Genomic DNA, 22,836 nt, shown 5'->3' on the forward strand with positions numbered 1-22,836 from the left:
GGTTTCTGAAACTTCAGGGAGCGGTGCTTAATTGAACTAATTGCCCCTAGTCCAATTAATGATGGTCAACCCAGCAGTATGTTGTAGGCTGATGGCAGGTCGACAACTAAAAAGTCTTGCATTATAGTGGTGGATAAATTTGTCTCGCCCACAGTTAATGGGAGCTCAATGATTCCTTGACTGGGGACGCTGTCGCCTGTAAATCTGCATAGATTTACCATGCAAGATTTTAATTTTGCTTTCTCCAGCCCCATTTTCTTCAGTGTATCCTTGTAAAGGATATTTACTGAACTTCCGTTATCCACCAACACCTTTTTTTTTCCTTTTGTTGGTGATCTGGATTGTGATCACTAGTGGGTCGACGTGAGGATATCTCAAATGCTTTGCATCCTCCTCCAAGAACACAATTGGAAGTTCTTCAGTCTTAGCTTTCTTAGAAGATTCGGGAGCAAAAACAGACTGCTCGTTCTTAACTTCCTTTACATATCTCTTTTGGGCATTTTGTTACTTTCTCCAGCGAGATGTGGCCCTCCCGAGATAACCAGAATGTCCTCTCCTTCAAGAGGAGGAGGTTGTAATCCCTGGTTGCCTAGGTTATTGGGCAGATTTGGCTGGTTATGTCCATCACCTTGTCAGTTCACATACTGCCAGAAGTAACCTCACGAGATAAGACTTTCTATCTCGTCTTTCAGTTGACGACATTCTTCTGTTGTATGCCCAATGTCCTTGTGATACTTACAAAATTTTGTTGCATCCTTTTTGTGTCTCGCATGCCTCATGGGCTCAGGTTTACGGAATGCGACCCTGTGCTCATGTGCAAGATAAATATTTTCCCGAGTTTCATTAAGCTCGGTATAAATTGTGTAGATTGGCACGTACTTGTCGTGTTTCTTCTATTTTTTCTTGTCCTTGGTTGATTCCTTAGAGTTATCTTTCCTCTTAGAGCCTCCTGGATTGTCAGCCTTTGTCGAGACGGTACTTGTAGAGATAGTACTGGGTTTACTTCCCAAGCCAGTCTTTAACAACTTCATCTCTTTCCTTGCTTCCTCTTTTTGAATACACACCTGAGCCCTCTCAGTGAACTCACTGATGTTTTTCACTAGGCGACCCTACAAGTCATCCCACAGCTCGCCTCCAGCAGTTGAGAGATCAGTCGTGATCCATGCTTGAAGGGCAGTGAGCTGGATACTGTCGTTCAAATTTCTAACCCTCGCAGCAGCTGTACTGAAACGACTCAAGTAGGCCTTAAGTGTCTCGCTCGGCTGCTGCTTTATGTTAGTAAGGGAAGACGCTTCGGGTCGCCTGTCTCTTGCTACCTGGAACTGCTTCTTAAAATCTTTAGACAGCTGTTCCCAAGAGGTGATTGAATGATTGGTAAATTTGTTGAACCAACTGCTCGCTGCCCCAACTAGTGAGATAGGGAATAAAATACAGCGAAAATTATTCGTCACATTCCTGGCTCGCATGATAGTATTGAAATTATTTAAGTGTGTGACTGGATCTGTAGTCCTATCGTATGATGAGACATGAGGGTTTTTAAATCCCTAGGGAATTCGACATTCATAATGTCTGGATGGAAAGGCTCTGGTTCCTCGTTCGAGTTGTAACCAGGCAGTTTCCCAAATTCCCCATCTCGGTACCTCCTAAACTTGTTCTCTAACTTGTTGATTCGCAATTGGATAGGATGCTCTTACTTTTGATTGAGCTATTGGCGTAGGTCAGGTTTCTTCTAATTTAGTTGATTACGAAGATCCGATTGTTGTTGATCATAGTTACTTACAGACCTCGTCCTTGAGTAACTATCAATTCTAGTTGTGCCCGTACCGTACTCTCTCGATCAGTACTACGGCGAGTTCTATCCCTTCCTCGCGTAGATCGACTATGAGTTCTTGTACGTTCAGAGCTAGAACTGACCTCATCACGTACTAGCCTTCTCCTTTGGGAACGGGTTGATACATGCCCCCAGCTAGGATTTGTATGAGCCCCTTTCTTATTAGTGCGAGAAGGACGTTGACGATGTCTCGGGGGCAACCTACCTGTCCTAGGTTCAATCCCAGGATCTCTCTCGTTACCATGAGGGATTTCTTGTTCCCTAGTCTGGGGTTGCCTTCTATTTGCATTCCTGCGAGAAGATTCTGGCAAATCACGGTTTCCATTCTCCTAGGTTGTAAATCCCCGGGGCCTCCAAGGTACTTCTTGATGATGTGTCTGATCATTTGGTTGCTCATCTTCAGGGGCATCTCAGTTTCCCCGGGTTGTTCTTCCTAAGCGTTCTAAGGGTGCCATTGTGCTGTCTCCTGTCTCCTGGTTCGTGAACCGCGAGGCTTGCCTCGTGGCCTCCTCACTCCAAGGTAAGGGTTGGTTTTGAGCATTGTCTTCCTGAGCCTCCCTAGCCGCGGTTGCCTCCTGTTCCAACTCAACATTTCGTCAATTTGCCTCCTCCAAATGTCGCTTGAGTTGACGATTTTCCAACTCCATCAATGGCACGTATCTAGTGGGGTCATATGCATCCTCCTCCCTAGGTACATAACCACCAGCTTCAGTATTAGTTTCCTCATTCCTAGTTTCTGGGTTTTAGTCACCTTCACATTGAGTTCTCCTCGAACGTGCTAACCGTGTAGATCGTATTGTCCATGAATTGGGAGGCCTCCCTTAGTCAGCCGGCTCTTTTCCAGGATGATAAGTAGTCTCTTCAGGTTGATTATTATTATTTTCCCTGTTGTCAGCCATGGAGAAAAGTTTTCTTTTTGGTTAGGAGGGATTTTCTGAGCTTTTATCACGTAGGCTCTCAATGAAAGCACCAAACTATTAACGCAAATTTTTGTTAATGATAATAAGCCTATTTTCATGATAGGATCATCACAGAATTTAGTAGAAATCTAAGAAAGAATAATAAAGTAAAAACAACACCAAGTTTTTACGTGGTTTGGCAGTTAACTCTGCATGGTCCACAAATCAATCTTATTCACATTTTTCTAATACAAACTAGGGTTCTTTTCCCTCAAGAATTTTTTCATCCCTTTTTCTGTATATTTTGCCCCTGTTTATAATGACATAAGGTGGCAGTTAATTACATTCAAATATGAATCCCATAATAATATTTTCCCAAAATTTTGGGCTTTAATTACGGCCCGCGTAAATAAATACGGTTATTATTTGAAAATCATACATCTGTGATTTAAACCGCTTTTAATGGGTCAACGTTGATGTGGATTTAGATATGCTGCAAAGTGTATCTCACCGGGACATCTGGCTAGGTGCTTGAACACTCAGTAGCAACAATAACCCTAGCAGCGAGTTGGAACTTTTCTCATGTCTTTCCGAGGTTGATAATGTAAATTTTGTCGCTTCTTTGATTAAAGACATAACGCTCCATCTCACAATCGCAGTTTTTGGTGACAAGGCGAACCTCAATAGCCAACATCATTTGAATGTCAGCTTCTTTCTAAGAGAGATGACGCAACGTAGCAGTGGAATTCATTAAAAGATGTATGGAGCTGATTAGTGAAGGTACCGGGAGTATGCCTTAGTGAGATGGATGTCTCGTTATTCGTTACCCATGTACTTCGAGCTCTTACACTTAGTTAGTATAATGTATATTATACGCTTAGTGTTCTAGCAGCCTACATGTCTCGTCAATACTTTTCTACACATTGTGAGGTTGATGCCTTGCTATGTATTATCGATGTTATCCTTACAATTATGTTCTCTGACGAAAAATAGTTTCTCGTTAATATGTGAATCAATAGTTTGTACATCTTTGTCTCACTTAAGACTATTCAGTCGACGAGTTATAGATATACTCTATTAAGTCCGCATTTAATGAGTTAATCCATTAATATCTTTTTTTTTAGCATGATTGCCTTTATATTCGTTAATTCGTATTCCCCAAGGGTGACACTTGTCATCCTTTGAAGTACCAGTCGAATTTCGGGTATAACACCTAAGTTTATCTTCTAGTTGCTGATTAATACCTAAATAATTTTTTTTAAGGTAAAAATACATTTTGTTACACTTCTATTGCATCCGTAGGTACCTAACCATTAAGTGACAGGTCAATACCTAAGTGGCAGATTCTAATTGGCCCAAGTCATTTATTTTTTTATTAAAAAATTTAAAAATAGATAAAATAATATTACAAACTAAAAACATGATTAAACACTTATAAAATAAAGAGATAATTTTGAAATAAAAATATAAAATTAAAACAAAACCCTAAACTTATTCAATCACACCCTCTCTCTCCTTCTTTTTCTTCTTCCTCTCTCTCTCTCTATTACAGCAACCACTTGCACATCTAATCAAGCCCATTCGGCTACCGTTGAAGAAAATGGAGGTCACCACGAGCTTGGGAAGTCCTGAAAACACTTTCTTCCTTCGCTCCTTCTTCTTGTGCATCTCTCCTTCTCTCTCGCGTTTCTTCCTCTGTCAGTCTCCCTTCACTTCGTTGACGTTAATGGCGAAGGGAAAAATTAGTACCTGATAGACCACATTACCACCATAAGCACAATGAGATGTCTCTCTTCTACGTCTGGCCCTCATTTTTTTGGGTAGTCATCTTCTCCTTTTATCTCTTTAAATTCCCTTATCTCACTACTGACTCCTAATTTGTATAAGAGATACTTTGTTTTGGCTTTATGGGTTGAACTTCGTCTATCCTCATACCATTGTATACCCCAAAATTGTTAAAACTCAAATCAGTAGTGAATATCCCACCATACAATTATCTCTTTAAATTCCCTTATCTCACTACTGACTCCTAATTTGTATGAGAGATACTTTGTTTTGGCTTTATGGTTTGAACTTCGTCTATCCTCATACCATTGTATACCCCAAAATTGTTAAAACTCAAATCAGTTGTGAATATCCCACCATACAAGTCCATATAACGAACTTTATTTTTCAGGATTTTGGGTTGGAATCCAGTAAGAGAGGAAGAGATGGGTTTGTTTTCTTCATATTTGATTTCTTTGTTTACTTTCTTATTGGAAAGGGTTAGGGAAGAGGATTGGAGATAGATTTAACACATTTTGGTTTAGGATTTTTTGGAGGCCATTGGTGAGTGAAATTTGTCAAAGTGATAATGTGAAATATTATAATTTGTAAAATAACTTCACTTAATTTACTCTATGCGACTGTGATTGTTGTACAATGTAAATCTATGGTCATTTTACGACTATAATGGTCATTTATGGTCGCACAGTGTAATTCATAGTCGTTTTGGGGACCATACAAGATAATTTGCTAATAAATTTTATTGTAAAGTTATTTGCGAAGAAAAAATTTCATAGAGGCTATTTTTATAAAACAATCCATTGGTGATTTTTTTTTTCTGTTCAATGAAGATGGACATTAAAATATGTTTAATAAATCAGGTTTATTTTGTTTTAATTATGTTGCTTAGTTTTTAATAAATTACGCTTAATTTTTATACAATATTTGAATGATTTTTGAATTTTTTTTTTTAATTTTAAAACAATTTTTGAATGTTTAAATCAATTTTTAAATTAAAACTATAATTAAATTATTTGAACCAATAAGAGATTGACATGAGAATAGTGATTAGCTGATACTTAACGATTATGTACCTACAGATGTAATAAAAGTGTAATAAAAAGTATTTTTACCGTAAAAAATTTACTTAAGTGTTAATCTGTAATTAAGAGATAAAATTTAATATTATCGGTTTATAATTCTTAATTGTAGAAAATTTTATTACTTATATTTTGCATAAGGATTTAAGTGTTACAAAATAAATAACACTTAAATGAATTACTTTTATATCTATCCATTAATGTTTTAAAGTTTTAGCTGCCATTATTATCTCTTTAAAGAATAACATAATGAATTGAAGGAGCAAATTTTGAAATAACTTATAAGTTCAAGTAATTTTCTTCAGAAGAAAAAGTTCATGAGAAAAACTATTGGCAATGATCATAGTTCCTTGAAAAAAAATGGACTTTATTTATTATTTCTGTATTTTGGTTGAATTGAATGTTGACAATGCAATAGTCGGTGGTCACTTGATCGACTGACTCACTCACTTCACTACTAGCTAGTTATTTGGTTCATTGTTGCACCACCACCTAATTAATATTATTCTTTCACTGGTTAGAAGGAATGAGCTTTCATAATGTACTATCTATCTTATTATATATTAACACCAGGCATAGACACCACCACTAAAAGTGGGATCCATGATTACTCTAATAATCCCTACTCTTCACTAAAATAATTATTTTAAAATAAATAAATGAAAATGGCTCTCCATATTGAGGCATATACTCAGGGTCACCCACATAGAACCGAGGCACCAGTTGCTCCCAAAAAGAATATATACATTTTAATTAGTTATAATATATATTTGTAATAAAAGATAATATTTATAGATATCATATTAGCTTAAGGGTTTATTTAGTACCTTGTATTGTATTGTATTGTATTACTATTATTTAATACAATATTATATTTGGTAATGACTTGTATTAATAGGTTGTGTAAAATAATATATTTTCAATAAACTCGATCTTAACACCGACTCCGAGTCAAGTTCGGATCCGGAATCTGGATCCAAGGTTCGGGTCCAAGTCCGAGTCAGGTCTGGGTCTCTAGATCCAGGTTGACTTTTTGTAGATATTAAGCTAATACGAACCATTTGTTATGTACTAAATAATACATCTTATATTGTATTAAAAAATTTAGTGGTAATATATAATTAATACAATACATTATTTTACTTAAATATAGTGTTGTTTATTATTTAATATAATACGATCATTATACGGTCTACAAAATGAATCCTTAGTGTAATAGTTAAGTAAGACTCCATATATAATAAAAATAAAGAGCTTTTTTTTTTTTTTGAAATAAAATAAAAATAAAGAGTTTAAATCTGGTTAAGAGTATGTCCCCTCACTTTAAATTCTATTCCAACATATACTATACATTTGTTACATCTGGCTCGCTCTTTCCATTTATTTTATTTTTTAAAAGCAATTTTCCGTGCATTTTTGCATTTATATATATATATATATATATATATATATTTATATATATATATTTATATATATATAAAGCTTTTGAATATGATATATGAAGGGTTAGGTGAACTAATTCCGTGTGTTCCACCATTCATATAAAACTAATAACAGCACTACGACTACTACTACTAATAATAAAAATTATGATAAAGGAGAAAACTAATAAAAAGTTTGGAACAAGTACTAATCGATTTGAGTTGGGTTTGTAATAATTAACTTGTCTAACTAACCCTTTCCATTATGTACTCGTGCCTTTAATCTAACTCTCATCAACCAACTTCAAACTCTCGTATATGAAATGGCAAGACCAAAGAATTATTAAACTAATTGATATATTATTATTATTTGAGATGATGTAGTAGTTGTCGAAAGAATAATAAATGAAATACAAAGTCTTACCCGTAAAAAAATACATATGATATTATACTTGGACAAACAATTTGTTGTGTATCCAACATTAATGTTTTCTGAATGAAAAACAAGTTTTATTATTATTATTATCATCTTATTATATATCAACGAATTTGTGGGTGGCACAGTTAGTGTGTTAGTGCACTCGAGTCTCGACCATGATTTATCAGCAAGGTTATGTAAGATCACCCTCCATTAATTACTATATAATATAAATGGGATGAGATTATGACTTCAAATTTTGTCAGTATATTATGCTTTAAGCAACTCTATTTGGTGTAACATTGACTTAATAAATCTCTGACATTGACATTATGAGGATGGGATGAGGTGGCTGGCTAGTACAAATTTAATATTTGATTTTCATTTTTTTTTTTTGTGAATGCACGCTTACGTGTACTGCAAAGGAAAATGCTTACTTCAATTAATGCAATGAACATATTGATATGCCAATATCTTTTCGTTTTGGGTGTTGTTGTTGTTGTGGATGATCATGATGGATTAATATTCTAGAGAAATAAAGATTATTATGTTTGAATTATTATTGAAAAAGAAAATTTTTCAGATGAATCTGAAATTTTTTAAAATTTTTTAGCTGAATCTTACAAGATTATGTATAAAAAATGGATACAGGTTATTTTTAAAAATAAATCAATATTTAAAATAAACAAACAATTGTCAAAGAATATGAAGTGTATTTTGTTTAAAAGATAAAAAAAATATTTTATTAAAAAAAGAACTTGATTTTTTTTTAAAAAAAAAAAGGTTCAAATGCTTAACACTGGATCTTCAATTTTTGAGAAAGTTTAGAATGCAAGTCAAGAGACGTCGTTAGTCTTGGATCAAATGGCACTAAATGTTTTGGAAAAATAAAATTTGTAAAATCTAATGTTCCAACGAATTACTTGATGTTGCAAATTCAAGGTCTGCTGCTGCAAATGCATTGTCTGCAGAAGCAAAGTCTCCAATAAGTTCAAAAAGAGTAAGATCTCAAGTAAGGAGGTTTGTTCCAATTTATCACTTTCTTTTTGGAATTAAGGGGCATATTAGGCCTAAATATTTTCACCATGCAAAATACGTTCAAAACAAATTATTTTGGTAGTTTGAAAAAATTTCCAAAGAAACATAGTGCTTCGAAACAAAAATGGATTGAAAAGGGAAAATATCTTACTGGATTTTTTGATAAAAGTGTTGCTTTTCAAATGCAATATTTTGACAGTAATTGTTCTAGACATATGACAGGTGACAATGATTTACATTTGGCAATGGTTTAGCAGGAAATATCATTGGTTTAGGAACTTTTAATTTTGAAGGATTACCAAGGTTGAAAAATATCATGCTTGTTGAGGGACTAAAAGCTACTTTACTTAACATTAGTCAGATTAGGGGTGTTCATAAAAATCGATAAACCGAAACCGACCATCAAACCGACCAGATCGTAACTGAATTTTCGGTTCCACGTCATCACTAAATTTGGCGGTCGATTTCAGTTTCGGTTTATTTGACATGGCGGTCAGTTTCGGTTTTAGAAATAAAAAAATGGTTAAACCAAAAAACCGCCAAAAACCGCAATAAACTGCCCCAAACCGCCAAAAACTGTCCAAAACTGCCAAACTGAAAAACTGTCAAAAACCGTGCGGTCGATTTTATACGGTTATAAATTCTAAACGGTCGGTTATGGTTTTCGTAAAATAAAAATCGTAACCGACTGGTCAGTTATAAAATTGTAAAAACCGACAATAACCGACTGATTTTCACCCATAAGTCAGATTTGTGATCAAGGGTGTATTATCAATTTGACAATGATTATTGTTTTGTTCTTAACAGTGATCAACAATGCATTTTATAAGGTTTTAGATCTGTTGATAATTATACCCTCACTTGTCATTTTGTTTGTGATAATACTAGTGCTATAAATATTTTTAAAAATCTTGTTCAACACCCTTGTATAAAACACATTGATATAAGGCATCATTTTATTAGAAAACTTATTGACAATCAAACATTTCAGTTAAAATATGTTGGTACTGAAAAACAATTGACTGATATTTTCACTAAGGCCCTAGATTCAAGTCGGTTTGACTCTCGTAGAAAATCTTTGGGGTTTGCATTGTCTAATTCTTTTCACTTGGTTCTCTATTTTTTATAAAAGTTTGAGTATTTCTTATCTTGCATTTATTTTTCTTTCATGTAATCGTATTGCTACAAATTAGGAATTAATTTAGAAAACTTTTGTACAACTGTGAAAATGTATTTGTGGCTGTCTCTAGGGTTTCTATGATCTATAAATAAGACCTAGAGAGCAGCCAAACATTCTCACTTCTTCTACTTTCATTTTTCATATTTTCATCTTCGTAAGGACAGAGTTTCTTTTGTGAAAACTTAGAGTGTTCAGCTAGGTTTTAGTGTTTTTTTTGTTCTTATATTGTTCATAGAATTGGTTGAAAAACTTGTTTGAACAAGTGTGGGTCTTCGGGAGAAGATTATTCCAAGTCTCATTTCGGGAGGAAGTGAGCATATATTTTTGGGAGAAGATTTGTTTAAGCCTTACTTCGAGAGGAAGTAAGCACACATCACTAGCTGAAGGGAGTTCACTACTTGGTGTGTTTCAGATATGAGATTAGCAATGTGGATTACAAAGGGTTGCGACAAATTATTAAAGGAAGTCTAAATTTGTTTAAGTCAATTGCTTTTGTAATATTTGATACTTTACTAATTAATTCTATTCTCTAAGTGTGGTCCCGTGGACTAGGAGTATTTGAAAGAACACCGATACTACGTATAATTCTCTTGTGTCAAGTTTTTTATAAATTCCGCACTATTTATTTCTATTTATGTTTTGCTTCTGCAAATCTGTGTTTTGTTGTAACAAGATTTCATTCTGTTTTCGTAGATCTTTACACTCACATATTTCTTTACTATTATTAAAGAAACTTATTGGCATATAAAAAGATACAATTTTTCAACTAAGAACAGAACATAGAGGTGTAAGAAGATCCTAGTGTTACTACCCTGATTGAACTTTGTCTTGGAACCTTATTGATATTGGCATTTGGCCAATGAATCTTTGTTCTTGACAACAATGGATTGGCAGCAATGATGGATCTTCTGATTTTGTTGTTGGCAATTCTAAATTTGGTGGTGTTCTTTGCTTGAATCTATTGGTGTTGGATGTGATGAACATCTGTTGGATCTCCAACTACGCCTAATTGATCTCCAATTACATATATACGATCTCCAGTGCCAAAATATTAGAATCATCTTGGCAGGTCAAACTTTGTGCTGATGAACATTTGTTAGAGGTGTAGTAACTTTTATGAGATCGTTAATTATCTCAATTTGATCTCCAATGCCTAAGAACCAATCTTTTGGGGCATGTTGAGGGTAAAGAAAACAAACTATTGGATCTGTAACGTCCTGACTCTCAGGGACGCCATGTGTGTGCTTTTACAACCTTATTACTACTAATTTATTAGTTTAGGAAAAAGTGTGGTTTGGTTAAAAACTTTTTGATTAAGTTGGAATAAAACTTTTATTCAAAATATAGTTTTAATATGGGAATCCCTTGCTAATAAAATTCTTTTACAACTAATTACAAAATCGTTATTACAAAAGTAGGTTACATTTTCAATCATAGAAAAGGGATTGATCCTGCTTCCTGGAAGCCAAGACACCACAACTGATATGTACATTGCTGGGAGAGCTCTGACTCATGGCCGAACACAACTGCTATTTTTCATACCTGCACCATGAAGCACCCGTGAGTCACAATGACTCAGCAAGAAAAGCGACAAGACAGAAAAACATAGAAACTGCTAGCATTTACAACATAATGTACACACTAGTGGGTCATTACATATTTAGTATGCATATACAACTTAACGTCTGTCCAAATACATTCATTACACATTACAAGAATAATCATAGCAACTCATAACTAACAATTTTATCATTTTACTAAATAGATATTCATCCAATCCATAGCCATATAATCCTATGCTTCATAGAGCACTCTAGTCATACATCACCATAAACTCATAATTTCAGTGCTTCATAAAGCACTTTAATCACACATTACCATAATCACATAATCTCAGTGCTTCATAAAGCACCCTTACCACTCGTGTCAATGAGCTATGTATGTCACTATTATTGCCCGATAAAGCAACGATAAGTAAGAAACCTATCCGCAGTTTCGACGAGTAATTACTCATAACGGTTATGACTGTATCTTTTACTCGATTATAATCGAGTCACAAACAATAATAATTGTTCCATATCATTACCTCGATCATAATCGAGTCACAAACGATAATAATCATTCCATATTATTACCTCAATCATAATCGAGTCACAACAGACACATATCGGAATCTCGATCATAATCGAGACTATCACAATTAAAATCGTTAACGATAAATGGTGCATAACACTTTTCTTACCTCAGTCCAACAATAAGGTGTATAGGCCAACATGAGTGGAAACAAAGCTTGACGATCTCGGGCCCTATGTCATGACAACAAAATCCAATAAATACCTCAAATCGAAACTCTGGGAACTAACCCTAATTCCCGTAACCGGACCAACCTAACTTCCATTAGCTTCAAAATAAGCCATATAATACTCAAATAACCTAAATTAGGTACTAGGTACAATCCCCAAGCCAAAACTGATCTTGAGGAAAACCCCGAAAATTCCCCCTGCAAGACAACCGGTCAACCAATTCTGTTGCACCAGAACCAACCGGTCGACCGGTTCTGACAGGATACAATTCTTGGGTTTTTACCTCCCAACTCAAACAAAAACCAAACCAAACCTATTCAATTGCTCTAGATCAATATAGTATTACAAATATAACATGTTCAAAGCATTCTTTCACAATAATTCATCCAATTATACAAATCACCATGTTAGAATCTTAAAATTGTGTTCAAAGCTCAATTCTCCAATTTTAACACAACATCCACTTAAATCATTTAATCTAAGCTTAAGTAAATTCTAAATCAATCCTAATAACACAATCCATACTCAGTTTGACACTACAGTCCCAAAATCACAAAGTTCATACCCAAAACCTAATCCAAACCATGGTAAATCACTATGAACTAGAAAGAAGACTTACCTCCAAATTGCTCAGCTTCTTCACCTCATTACTTCAATCAAATTCTGCTAGAAATGGAGTTAAAATTTCTAGTTTTTACTTGTTTCCTAGGGCTGTCGAGAGAAGGGAGAAGAAGGAGAGGTTTCCTTTTTGACTTTTTTTTTTATTTATTTATTTCCATCTATCCTTTTTTTTTTGAATGGTATTCCCATCTATCCTTAATTTATAAAACTTAATAAAATAAATAAATAAATATTATTTAATTAAACCTAAAGTTCAGCATAAAAAGCACTAAAGGACAAAATTCTAATATTTTAAGAAAATGACCATTTTGCCCCTCCTTAAAACTTAAACCTAAAATAAAATCTAAGGGTAATTTAGTCTTTTCTACTCATTCTCGTCAAACCGTTAACTTAAAGTTCTAAACTAGTCCGGTATAAATCCAATACAACACAACTCTTAACGTCGTGACATTTCTGACCATTCCGTCGAGTTTTCACGGTCACCACACCCAAAAATATTTTATTTCAGAAAATGGTATCCACGATACCCCCGTAATCCGATAAAATATCCATAGTTAATAAATTACGCTATATTTAATCATTAATTAGATTACACTAATTTTCACATATTTAGCTTAAGTAAGATCATAATCTTACCCCAACATTAATACAATCACATATTTAACAAAATATGCCCAATCAAATATCATTATATTTTTTTTGGGATATTACAACTATCCCCTCCTTATAGAAATTTTGTCCTCAAAATTTTTAAACATCTCGGGATACTGTTTCCGCTACTGGGACTTTAATTCCCAAGTTACCTTTCAATCTTGTTGTTCACCTACATCACTTTAGCTAACGATATATTCTTTGTTTCGTAGTACCTTCTCTCTTTCTTGTTCAAAACCTGGATCAACTGTTTCTCATATGACAAGTTTATTTGAAACTCCATATTTTCATAACTCGGTATACGAATCGTAGCTGCCTCAAACTTTTGAGATATTAAAATACAAGTTATGAACTCCAGGTAAGGCAGGGAGCATGGCTAGCTGATAAGCTACCTAACCTTCCCTTCTAGGACTTAACTTACATTCCTTCTCAATTTTCAAGTTTCCTTCATTAAAAATACCTGAAGAAGGATAAAATTTTCAACTTGGAATTTTAATATCTCTACACTTTGGATCAACATAGTCTGTACACTCTATAAAATAAACATATGAACCTGAATCTTTCTTATAGCCTCACTCGTTCCTTAGATTGCATCAGGTCCAAGGTTCCTCCGTTCACCGACTTCATTCCAATGAATGGGTGAACGACATCCTTTCCGCAAAGTATTTTGCACAGAAACATACCAATGGTACTCTAATAATAATTTTTATTATATGAAGACTCAATCAGGAGAGATACTTACTCCAGGAATCCTCAAACTCCATAACACATGCTCGTAGCATATTCTCAGATATATGAGTAATTCTCTCAGAACGACTATCAGTCTGAGGATGAAAAACTATACTGCAATCTATTTTGGTGCTCATTACTTATTGCAACTCCCTTGACATTTGGATGTAAACTTTAGATCTCAACTTGAGACAAATAATTTTGGAGCACCACAGAGTTGAATTATTTCCTTGACATACATATTAGCACACCATATCACTATATACGTAATCTGTCCTAATAAAGAATCTGTACTGACTTTGCATATCTATCCCTAATTTTCTAAGTAGAATCATAGAATAAGAGCATGTTTTACAGATTGATTAGGGTTACTATTGAAGACGAAGATCAAGCATTATTGTTACTCAGTTCTTTACTGAAGTTATTTGAACATTTTCAAAGATACAATATTGTACAAAAGATAGTCAATTACACTCGATGATATTCAATCAACTTTAAATTCAAAAGAGCTGAATCAAAAATGTGAATTAAAGAACTCTGAAAAAGATGATGGATTGTATACGAGAGACAAAAGTGAGAAGAGAGAAAACCATAAAGGAACAAAAGAAAAATCAAGATTGAAATCACAGTCTGATGGTCGGAAGACCGTTAAATGTTTTCATTATAATAAAACAAGGCATATCACAAGGATGTGTCTGGAAAGGCTGAAGTCGGGTGATTCAAGATCTGAAGGATATGCAACTGTGATGGGTGATGTTTATGACTCAAGTGGTGTTTTGCTTGTTACCTTTGAGAATTCAGATTCCGAATGGATTTTGAATTCTGGGTGTTCATTTTACATAACATCAAATAAATTTTAGTTTGAAGAATTCAAACCTAAAAACTAAGAGAATGTGTATCTTGGTAATAATAAGTTCTATAAGATGGTGGGAATTAAAACTGTAAAAAAGTTGAATTTAATTTTTTCAAATATAAAAAATAAAGACACTCCTATTGGTGAGACGAAAACATGATGCTATCAATTTTTTTTTCTTCCAAAATATATAATATAGAAGTTGTTAGGAGTGCTCTAACATTTACATACAAAATAAATAACAATCAATGAAGTAAAAGAAAGTGAAAAAGAGAATGTATTTCATATAAATATAAGTATTGCGAGTATCGTCACCTAAAAATGATATCTTGTAATTGAATAATAATATTTTATAATAGTAATTATTTTATTAAATTATATAAAAAAAATTTAATACTTAATTACATTAATACCCTATCAGATCTTTGAAATTATTAAGCACTTGGAGCATTTCTCATTTCATATTTGTCCTTATCACATACTAAAATGCAAATCTTAAGCACATGCATGCCATTCTCTTCCCATGAATGCAAGAATATATATAAATTAACCTTCTTGAGATCCACACTATATTTAGTGCTGCTAAGTACTATAATCTCTAGCCCTACGCATATAAATACAACATTTATTTTCTTTTTAATTAAAGAAAACAGCTTTCACTGTATAAATTAAAAATAAAATAAAAGCAGCTTTCATTGTTTTGGTGCAACTTTGTGATAAATCAAGGGAGAGGGACTGACATCCAATGAAGTATTATTTTGCACTTTTATAATAAAGTCAAATCTTATATTTTTCTTTTTGGGATATATAATGATACCCCCAATAGATTTGGTTAAGTAAATTCAGAAATCCGACCATATATATTAATTAAATAAAACTCCATCTACATGACATTTGGTGTTCATCAATTTTTACAATTTCTATTTCAATATTTGTTAGAATTTACGATTAAGGTGTAATTAAGATGTACAGGATTTTATTTCAAAAATAGTAACATTTGATAATATTTTTATTTTTTTAATTTTTTAATCACAATAATAAAAATAAAATTTATATTTTTAAACTTGTTCTATAATTTTTATTTTTTATTTTTTAATTTTATTTAAGTCGGATTTAGGTCTGGACTGGAACTGGGACTGAAGTCTCGGTGCCAAAATCCAAATTGCAGTCAGAATCCAAAATAATAATTAAGAAAAAAATTATAAAAGTAATTTTTTTTTTTTAATTTTCAAAATTTTTAAGATTTCAATTCTCAATTTAAAAAATTAAAAAGTGAAAATAATTTTATAAGACATGTTTTTGGAAAAATATTTTTATTTTTCTAAATAAAAAAAATAAAATATTAATTAAAAAAGTGTTACCAAACACACTATTAATTGATTCATATTTTTAAATCGACATTTGTGCTCACAACAGATTACAAAAACTTCTTTTAACTCATTTTTTTGGCCCGTTATTAAATTTGGATCTAATATTTAAAAAATTATTAAAGTTTAATTTAACTTTGAGATCGTGTTAAAATTTAAGATTAATGTGTGATTAAGATGCATAAAATTTTATTAATAATAGAATGAATAACTCATTTATCTTATATATAAAATTTAATTTCATATATATTTTGTAAGAATATCTTATCTTAAGTAACCTGATGTGAATTTGAAACGAATCGCCCAGTTCTTCTTGTGTTTTTTGTTTCTTTTTTGAAGTGCAATTTATTGATAATATTGAGGTTGAATTGGCACAGCTTAATGTAGATCTAGAAAAACTTTTGATGGGGACTTGGTAGTTGGTAGCTTTAAAGGCTTCAGGGTCTGTCATTAACATTATTGAGCACCCAAAATTAAGTAACAATAAATTTTTGTATGTAAAGGGATTCTTTCTTTTTATTTTTAATATATATAAACCAATCTTATTAATTTTAGAGGTGTGCTACCGTCAACCTCATATTACAATCTTTTAGTTAATTTTCACGTTCAAAAATACATGCTGAAATATTTTTTTTCAATTTCTTTTTCACGGTGGTGTTCGTTATATTTACAACACCATCCTTGTAAATTTTTGAAAAATTTCAAATAGTTTACAGTGCCGAAAATACATTTGAAGTTTTTTGAACACGCGTGGTAAACTGAAATATCAGGAATTCTATTTTCGGCACTGTAAACTATTCGAAATTTTTTAAAATTTACAGGAATGATATTGTAACTATAAAGAATATCGCTATGAAAAAAAAATTTGAAAAAAAATATTCCGGCATGTGATTTCGAACGTGAAAATTGACTAAAAAATTGTAATAGGAGGTTGTAATTAGTACTCTTCTTAATTTTATCTATTTAAATTTTTACTAACAAAGAATAAAAGAGAATTGTTAAAAGCCATTAACAGTGAAGCAGGCTAGCTTAGTGGTGAGGGAGGGATGGGAAAAAGGGAGAGGTCATGGGTTCGAACCTAGGACTTTGAAGCTATTAAGCTATTAAATGATTGTAAAAATACCATTACGCTACACTCAAAAAAAAAAAAAAGACCATTAACAGTGTCTAGCATTTTTTTTTGTGTTAATATTACTATTGGTTAAAATAAATATTCAATCTCATCTAATTTGGTTATCTGGGCACCACTGCTTAATAGCTCGTAATAAATTCATATATTATATATACAGTTTGTTGTGGCCCCCACCTCAGGATCTTAATACGGTTATAATAAGTTTTATGTAATAAACTCAAATTCTTGAACTTTCCTTACCAAAAAAATTCTTCAACTTCAATTATTAATATTTTCTTAGACAAAAGAAAAATTAAAAATAAAAACTTAATTAATTTAGTAATTATCTACCATTCTCTCTCTCTCTCTCTCTCTCTCTCTTCTCTATATATATATAGATATATATATTCTTGTATAGCTACTACCCTTTTTCTAACGCAAAGCGGCAAAAGATACCAGAAGGAGAAGAATTGTTAAAACCCAAACTGCCGACCGCTTCGGTCTCCCCACAGAGAAAAATAGAGATAGATATAGAGAGAGAAAAGAAAGAAAGGAAGGAGCTTGCATCTGTGATTTTTGTAGCGTTTAGATTCGCAAATGGGTATTCTCAAGTGTTTTTAGAGAGAGAACGAGATGCAGAAGAAAAGGTGGAGAGCATTGGTGGTGCTGAGGAAGGTGCTAACGTGCGCCATATGTTCAATAGCATTGGTGGCTCTCTTCTCAGTCCATGTTCCCGCCTTCCCTTCTTCTAAGGTTCCCAAGTTCTCTGACCCTTTCAAGCTCCCCACGGTGATCACTGATCCCCCAACTTTTTTTTTCTTTAATTTTTTTACTGGGTTTTCGTTTCCTGATGATTATTAGGGCTTTTCTTTATCTCCCATCAACTTCTTTGATAAATCTTCAAGTTAGATTTCTTTTTTAATATAATATTTCTATATATGAATGATAAAAGAATGAGTCAATACATGTTTTTGGTTTGTCTTGATGCGTTCAAACGTTCACAATTTTCATGTTTATGGGATTAGGTGTGTTTGCTTTTTATATTATTCACTTGACTATCAATCACCGTATTTGGACAACCCTTTATTAGAAAAATTGGGAATTTTTACTTGTTTGTGGTTTTGGTAATAGTATGTTTTTTAATTTTAAAATTTTCTATTGAGATTTGTTTGTTTGTTTACTGATCTATCTAATTGGATAGAAACGTGAAAATAAATACCAGAAGTTGAGCGCCGAGCGGAGCTGGACTCAAGAGCTGGCTCCTTCCCATTCCAAATCTCCTCTCCCTTCTCGCAAGGTTTCTATTCAGTACTATGCTTTTTGGGTTTGAGTTAATTTATTGTAAAAATGAATATGGAAGGTTAAATTTTTTGAATTTTTGAAAAATAAAATAAAGGGTAATCTTTAGTAGGAGAGACTTCCATAATAAGAAGGGAAAATTTTGATTAAAAAGAAGAGAAGGGTATTCGTATTTATAACTACCCTTCTTTTGTAATAATGCGAACAAATCATGCATTTTTTTCCCATTTTCACTCCTTTAGACGTGACAGTTGGATGAAGCGAGTGGAATTTTGGAAATGGAAAAGCTATGGAAACCTCCATCGAATCGAGATTTCGTGCCATGTGCAAACCCAAGTCTTAATTATACACGTAAGGAACATAATGGTATTATTTTTCTATTCAGATATGTGAATTGTATTAATTATCTTTGATGTTGTATCAGCCCCTGCCGGGTCTCGAGGTTACCTTCTAGTTCATACCAATGGTGGGCTCAATCAGATGCGTGCTGGGGTATGTAAAACCACTAGTTTTCTTTTGTATGTTATGCATGGAATTCCGAGTTATTATTTACTTTTTATCCCCTTTCAAAGCAACCAACTGGAGCATTATATGGGGGGAAATTTTAGTCAACTGAAGTGATTTTTCATTCATTTCTTATTAATTGAATGCATTTTTTTCTAGTGACTGTCATTAATGAATATGATGACGCATGAGGAATATATTGATAAAATATTCTCCCCACAGGAAGGGGTTATGTAAATAGGGTGTTCCTTAGAATTGATTAGATCAGCTTTGCGAATGATTCATATGTAGGTCTAGTCACATAAAGTGATTTCATTGCGGCAATTTGACAATTTTATACAAGTGCATCTTTTCATGTATGCCCAATTATTAAGAGTATGATGTTGCTGTATGTTTCTTAATATGTCAATTCGTGGCATTTGTTGTATTGAGATGAAAAGCTTGCGATTCTTGCATTGCAGATATGTGACATGGTTGCTGTAGCCCGGATTATAAACGCCACTCTTGTAATTCCAGAACTTGATAAAAGATCATTTTGGCAAGATTCTAGGTAATATTGTATTTAAATGATTCCTCCTCGTTTATACTTCTCTTCTATGTCACAAACTGATGTTGAGCTCCTCCGTTGATCATTTGATCTGCAGCAATTTTTCAGATGTTTTTGATGAAGATCATTTTATTGAAGCTCTTGCTATTGATGTAAAAGTCATAAAAAAGCTTCCCAAAGATCTGGCAAATGCTACAAGAGCAGTAAAGCACTTTAGAAGCTGGTCTGGAATGGAGTACTATGAGGAGGAGATAGCTAGCATGTGGGAAGAATACGAAGTATGCCCTTTGAAGTGCTTCTGGTTGATGCATGCCTTTAAACACCTTAGTTTAGTTCAATTATGCTGATGAATACTTTTTTCCTCCAAAGGTTATCCGTGCTGCCAAGTCTGATTCCCGCTTAGCAAATAACCATCTGCCCTCAGATATACAGAAGCTGCGATGCCGTGCCTGTTATGAAGCTCTGCGCTTCGCACCTCAAATTGAAGCCATGGGAAAAGTAAATATTTCAACTCGCTGCTTATTCAATTTTAGAGTATTTTCAGCATTCTTGTTAACAGAGCAGTACATTTAAAACTTCGTTCTTTTCTCAATATTACAGTTGTTAGTGGATCGGATGCGATCATATGGTCCTTACATTGCACTTCACTTACGGTATGAGAAAGATATGCTTGCCTTTAGTGGATGTACTCATGATTTGTCTCAAGATGAAGCTGATGAACTTAGGGTGATCAGGTATCTTATGCTTATGTGTGATGTGTGGATATATTTCAGGAAATAGTCAGCACAAATTATGCCTGACATTTGTCTTTTATATATTTAGAGAGAACACTCCATATTGGAAAGTTAAGGAAATTGATTCCAGAGAACAGAGATCCAAAGGCTTCTGCCCCTTAACACCAAAGGAGGTTGGGATACTTCTTACAGCTCTTGGATACCCTTCGACCACTCCTATATACATTGCAGCTGGAGAGATTTATGGAGGTGATTCCCGCATGGCTGATCTGCAGTCTCGCTATCCCTTGATAATGAGCAAGGTAGAGACATATAAATCTGTTTGTGCTTGTCTTTGCTTTTTAATTCTAGAAACATTGTTAAGCTGCTATGGGATTATCACATTTTGGGAATTGAATTGAGTTTAACATGATTACTATTTCTTCAAGCCTGTATGAAATTTGTTTATTTTATGCTACCAAATATGCTAATTGATTAGATAGAACCACAGCAGAGTGCTGGCTTGCAACCGTCATACTACTAAATCTTTCTGTAAATGTAATAATGCATACGCATATTTTACATGGAGAGAAGGCAACATAAGATGAAGAATGTTCAAAACTAACTTCAGAGAAAGAACGTTCAAGACCAGCTTTGGATCCCATTACTTTGTAGACACATCGATAACTTCACTTGCTCCCTTTATTTCACACCAAAACGTAAAATAAGTGTGCTGATGATTCATCTCCTTTGATCATATTGTAGGAAAAATTGGCATCTGTTGAAGAGCTTGAGCCTTTCATAAATCACGCATCTCAGATGGCTGCTCTTGATTACATAGTCTCAGTTGAAAGTGATGTATTTATTCCTTCATACTCGGGAAACATGGCTAGGGCTGTTGAAGGTCATCGACGTTATCTTGGACACAGGAAAACAATATCCCCTGACAGGCAAGATATATATTTATATATACACACATTTGGATGCGTGGATTTAAGTTGGTTTTCGTATTTTAGTTATAAATTAACAAGTAGATATCCTTTTGTTGTTTATCAGGAAATCTCTTGTTCGCCTGTTCGACAAGCTTGAGCAGGGAACGATGAGAGAAGGTAAAAACTTATCAAGTCGAATCATTGAAATCCATAGAAGACGGTATGTTATTAAGTATTCCGCATACAAGAACAGATTGCTACTACTATTTATACTGTGAAAGAACATTATCCATCTCATAGTGCCAATTTTCACGATTTTTCACTTCTGTTGGCTTCACAGGCAAGGCTCCCCACGGAAAAGGAAAGGCCCCATCTCAGGAACAAAGGGCATGGACAGGTTTCGTTCAGAAGAAGCTTTCTATGTAAACCCTTTGCCGGATTGCTTGTGTCGAAAAGAACTCCCCATTGTGAACAACTCTTTGACAATGAGGTAGTAATAAGGGGGGTATCTAATAGTGCAAAACGATTCTCGTCGTAAAGATCATACCCCAAGGGCAAGCAGGGGTGGCAGCACATTTCTATTTCTCGGTTGCCATCACAGGACGCGTATTGTGTGTATATTTTCTGAGCTTTTTTAGTTAGGCGGGGTGGGGGAGTGGGTGCAGTACAGAAAATTACATTATAGTACTAGAAATGGAGTATGCATTTAAGGGTGCAAGATAGGAAGAGAGATGGGTAACCAAATACAGCCTTTCCTTATGACCAAGGCATATTTATGTGCTTTGCGAAGTTGGCCTGATTTCTGGAGTGGGATAACCATTCACTAGGGGAATGGAACGGGATTACTTATACTTCTATCTTTCATTTGCTTGAAAATGACTTGCACTCTTTGTAATCTTCTTACTCATTAAATTCCAATGAAGAAACAAAGGAACATTCAATCCCTTTTGTTGTTATAATTTCTTTTTTTTCTTCACAATTTTGTAGTATCTGCTCTTAGCCTCTTACGTATGTTGGCTTATAATTTATTTGATTGATATATGACACTATAGATTAATGGGCAAAAAGGAGTAGTAAAGTCTGTAAATAAGAAAATGCTAATTAGGATGTCTGTCTCCTATTTTGATATGTACCAAATTATGTATTTTGAACTTTTTTAATTGTTAAAATTTTTTTCTGAACTATTAAGATTATTAGATTTAAGAAGTTTTATCTAATTTCACTTAATTTTATTAATTTGGTAATTGTCTATGAATTAAATCATGTTTTCTAAATTTTAATATCTATTAAATCATGTCTTTCGAACTTTTAATATGTGTCAAATCATGTCTCTTCAACTTTCATTTATATTAGACTTTTCTTAGTAAAATTAGACAAAAGTCTTTAAATCTAACAATCTCAATAGTTTAGAGAGAATTTTTAACGGTCTTGAAAATTCAAGAGCATAATTTAGTACATGTAGAAATTTGCAGGACCAAAATTCTAATTAATCCTACGAAAATTGGCAAGTAATCTTATTAGGGGTGTTCACGAATTAGTTTGGTCCAGATTTTTA

The 22,836-nt window shown here is 33.4% G+C and overlaps 1 protein-coding gene across 6 annotated transcripts; it reads left to right on the forward strand.

The window, feature by feature from the left end:
- Positions 1 to 17,545: 17,545 nt before the first annotated feature.
- On the forward strand, positions 17,546 to 22,225 carry LOC115722202 (O-fucosyltransferase 7). 6 transcript variants are annotated; one of them, XM_030651345.2, is made up of 12 exons: positions 17,546 to 18,075; positions 18,488 to 18,583; positions 18,837 to 18,936; positions 19,010 to 19,077; positions 19,551 to 19,639; positions 19,734 to 19,914; positions 20,006 to 20,134; positions 20,237 to 20,370; positions 20,459 to 20,672; positions 21,115 to 21,299; positions 21,406 to 21,501; positions 21,622 to 22,225. In XM_030651345.2, the coding sequence occupies exons 1-12, from the start codon at positions 17,920 to 17,922 to the stop codon at positions 21,773 to 21,775; spliced, it is 1,602 nt and encodes a 533-aa protein (XP_030507205.1). In that variant the 5' UTR covers positions 17,546 to 17,919; the 3' UTR covers positions 21,776 to 22,225. The 6 variants fall into 6 exon arrangements, with proteins under 6 accessions (XP_030507205.1, XP_030507221.1, XP_030507230.1 ...); XM_030651361.2 differs by having other exon boundaries at positions 17,695 to 18,039; XM_030651370.2 differs by having other exon boundaries at positions 17,695 to 18,039; positions 18,509 to 18,583.
- The last annotated feature ends 611 nt before the right edge of the window (positions 22,226 to 22,836 follow it).

The sequence above is a fragment of the Cannabis sativa genome, chromosome X, assembly GCF_029168945.1.
Source record: "Cannabis sativa cultivar Pink pepper isolate KNU-18-1 chromosome X, ASM2916894v1, whole genome shotgun sequence".
NCBI lineage: Eukaryota > Viridiplantae > Streptophyta > Magnoliopsida > Rosales > Cannabaceae > Cannabis > Cannabis sativa.

Excerpts from the sequence above, each read along its gene's own strand:
- LOC115722202 (XM_030651345.2), top strand. The coding sequence starts at position 17,920 with ATGCAGAAGAAAAGGTGGAGAGCATTGGTGGTGCTGAGGAAGGTGCTA. Across the intron at positions 18,937-19,009 it reads CCCAAGTCTTAATTATACAC|CCCCTGCCGGGTCTCGAGGT; the intron begins GTAAGGAACATA and ends ATGTTGTATCAG. Across the intron at positions 21,300-21,405 it reads AAAACAATATCCCCTGACAG|GAAATCTCTTGTTCGCCTGT; the intron begins GCAAGATATATA and ends GTTGTTTATCAG.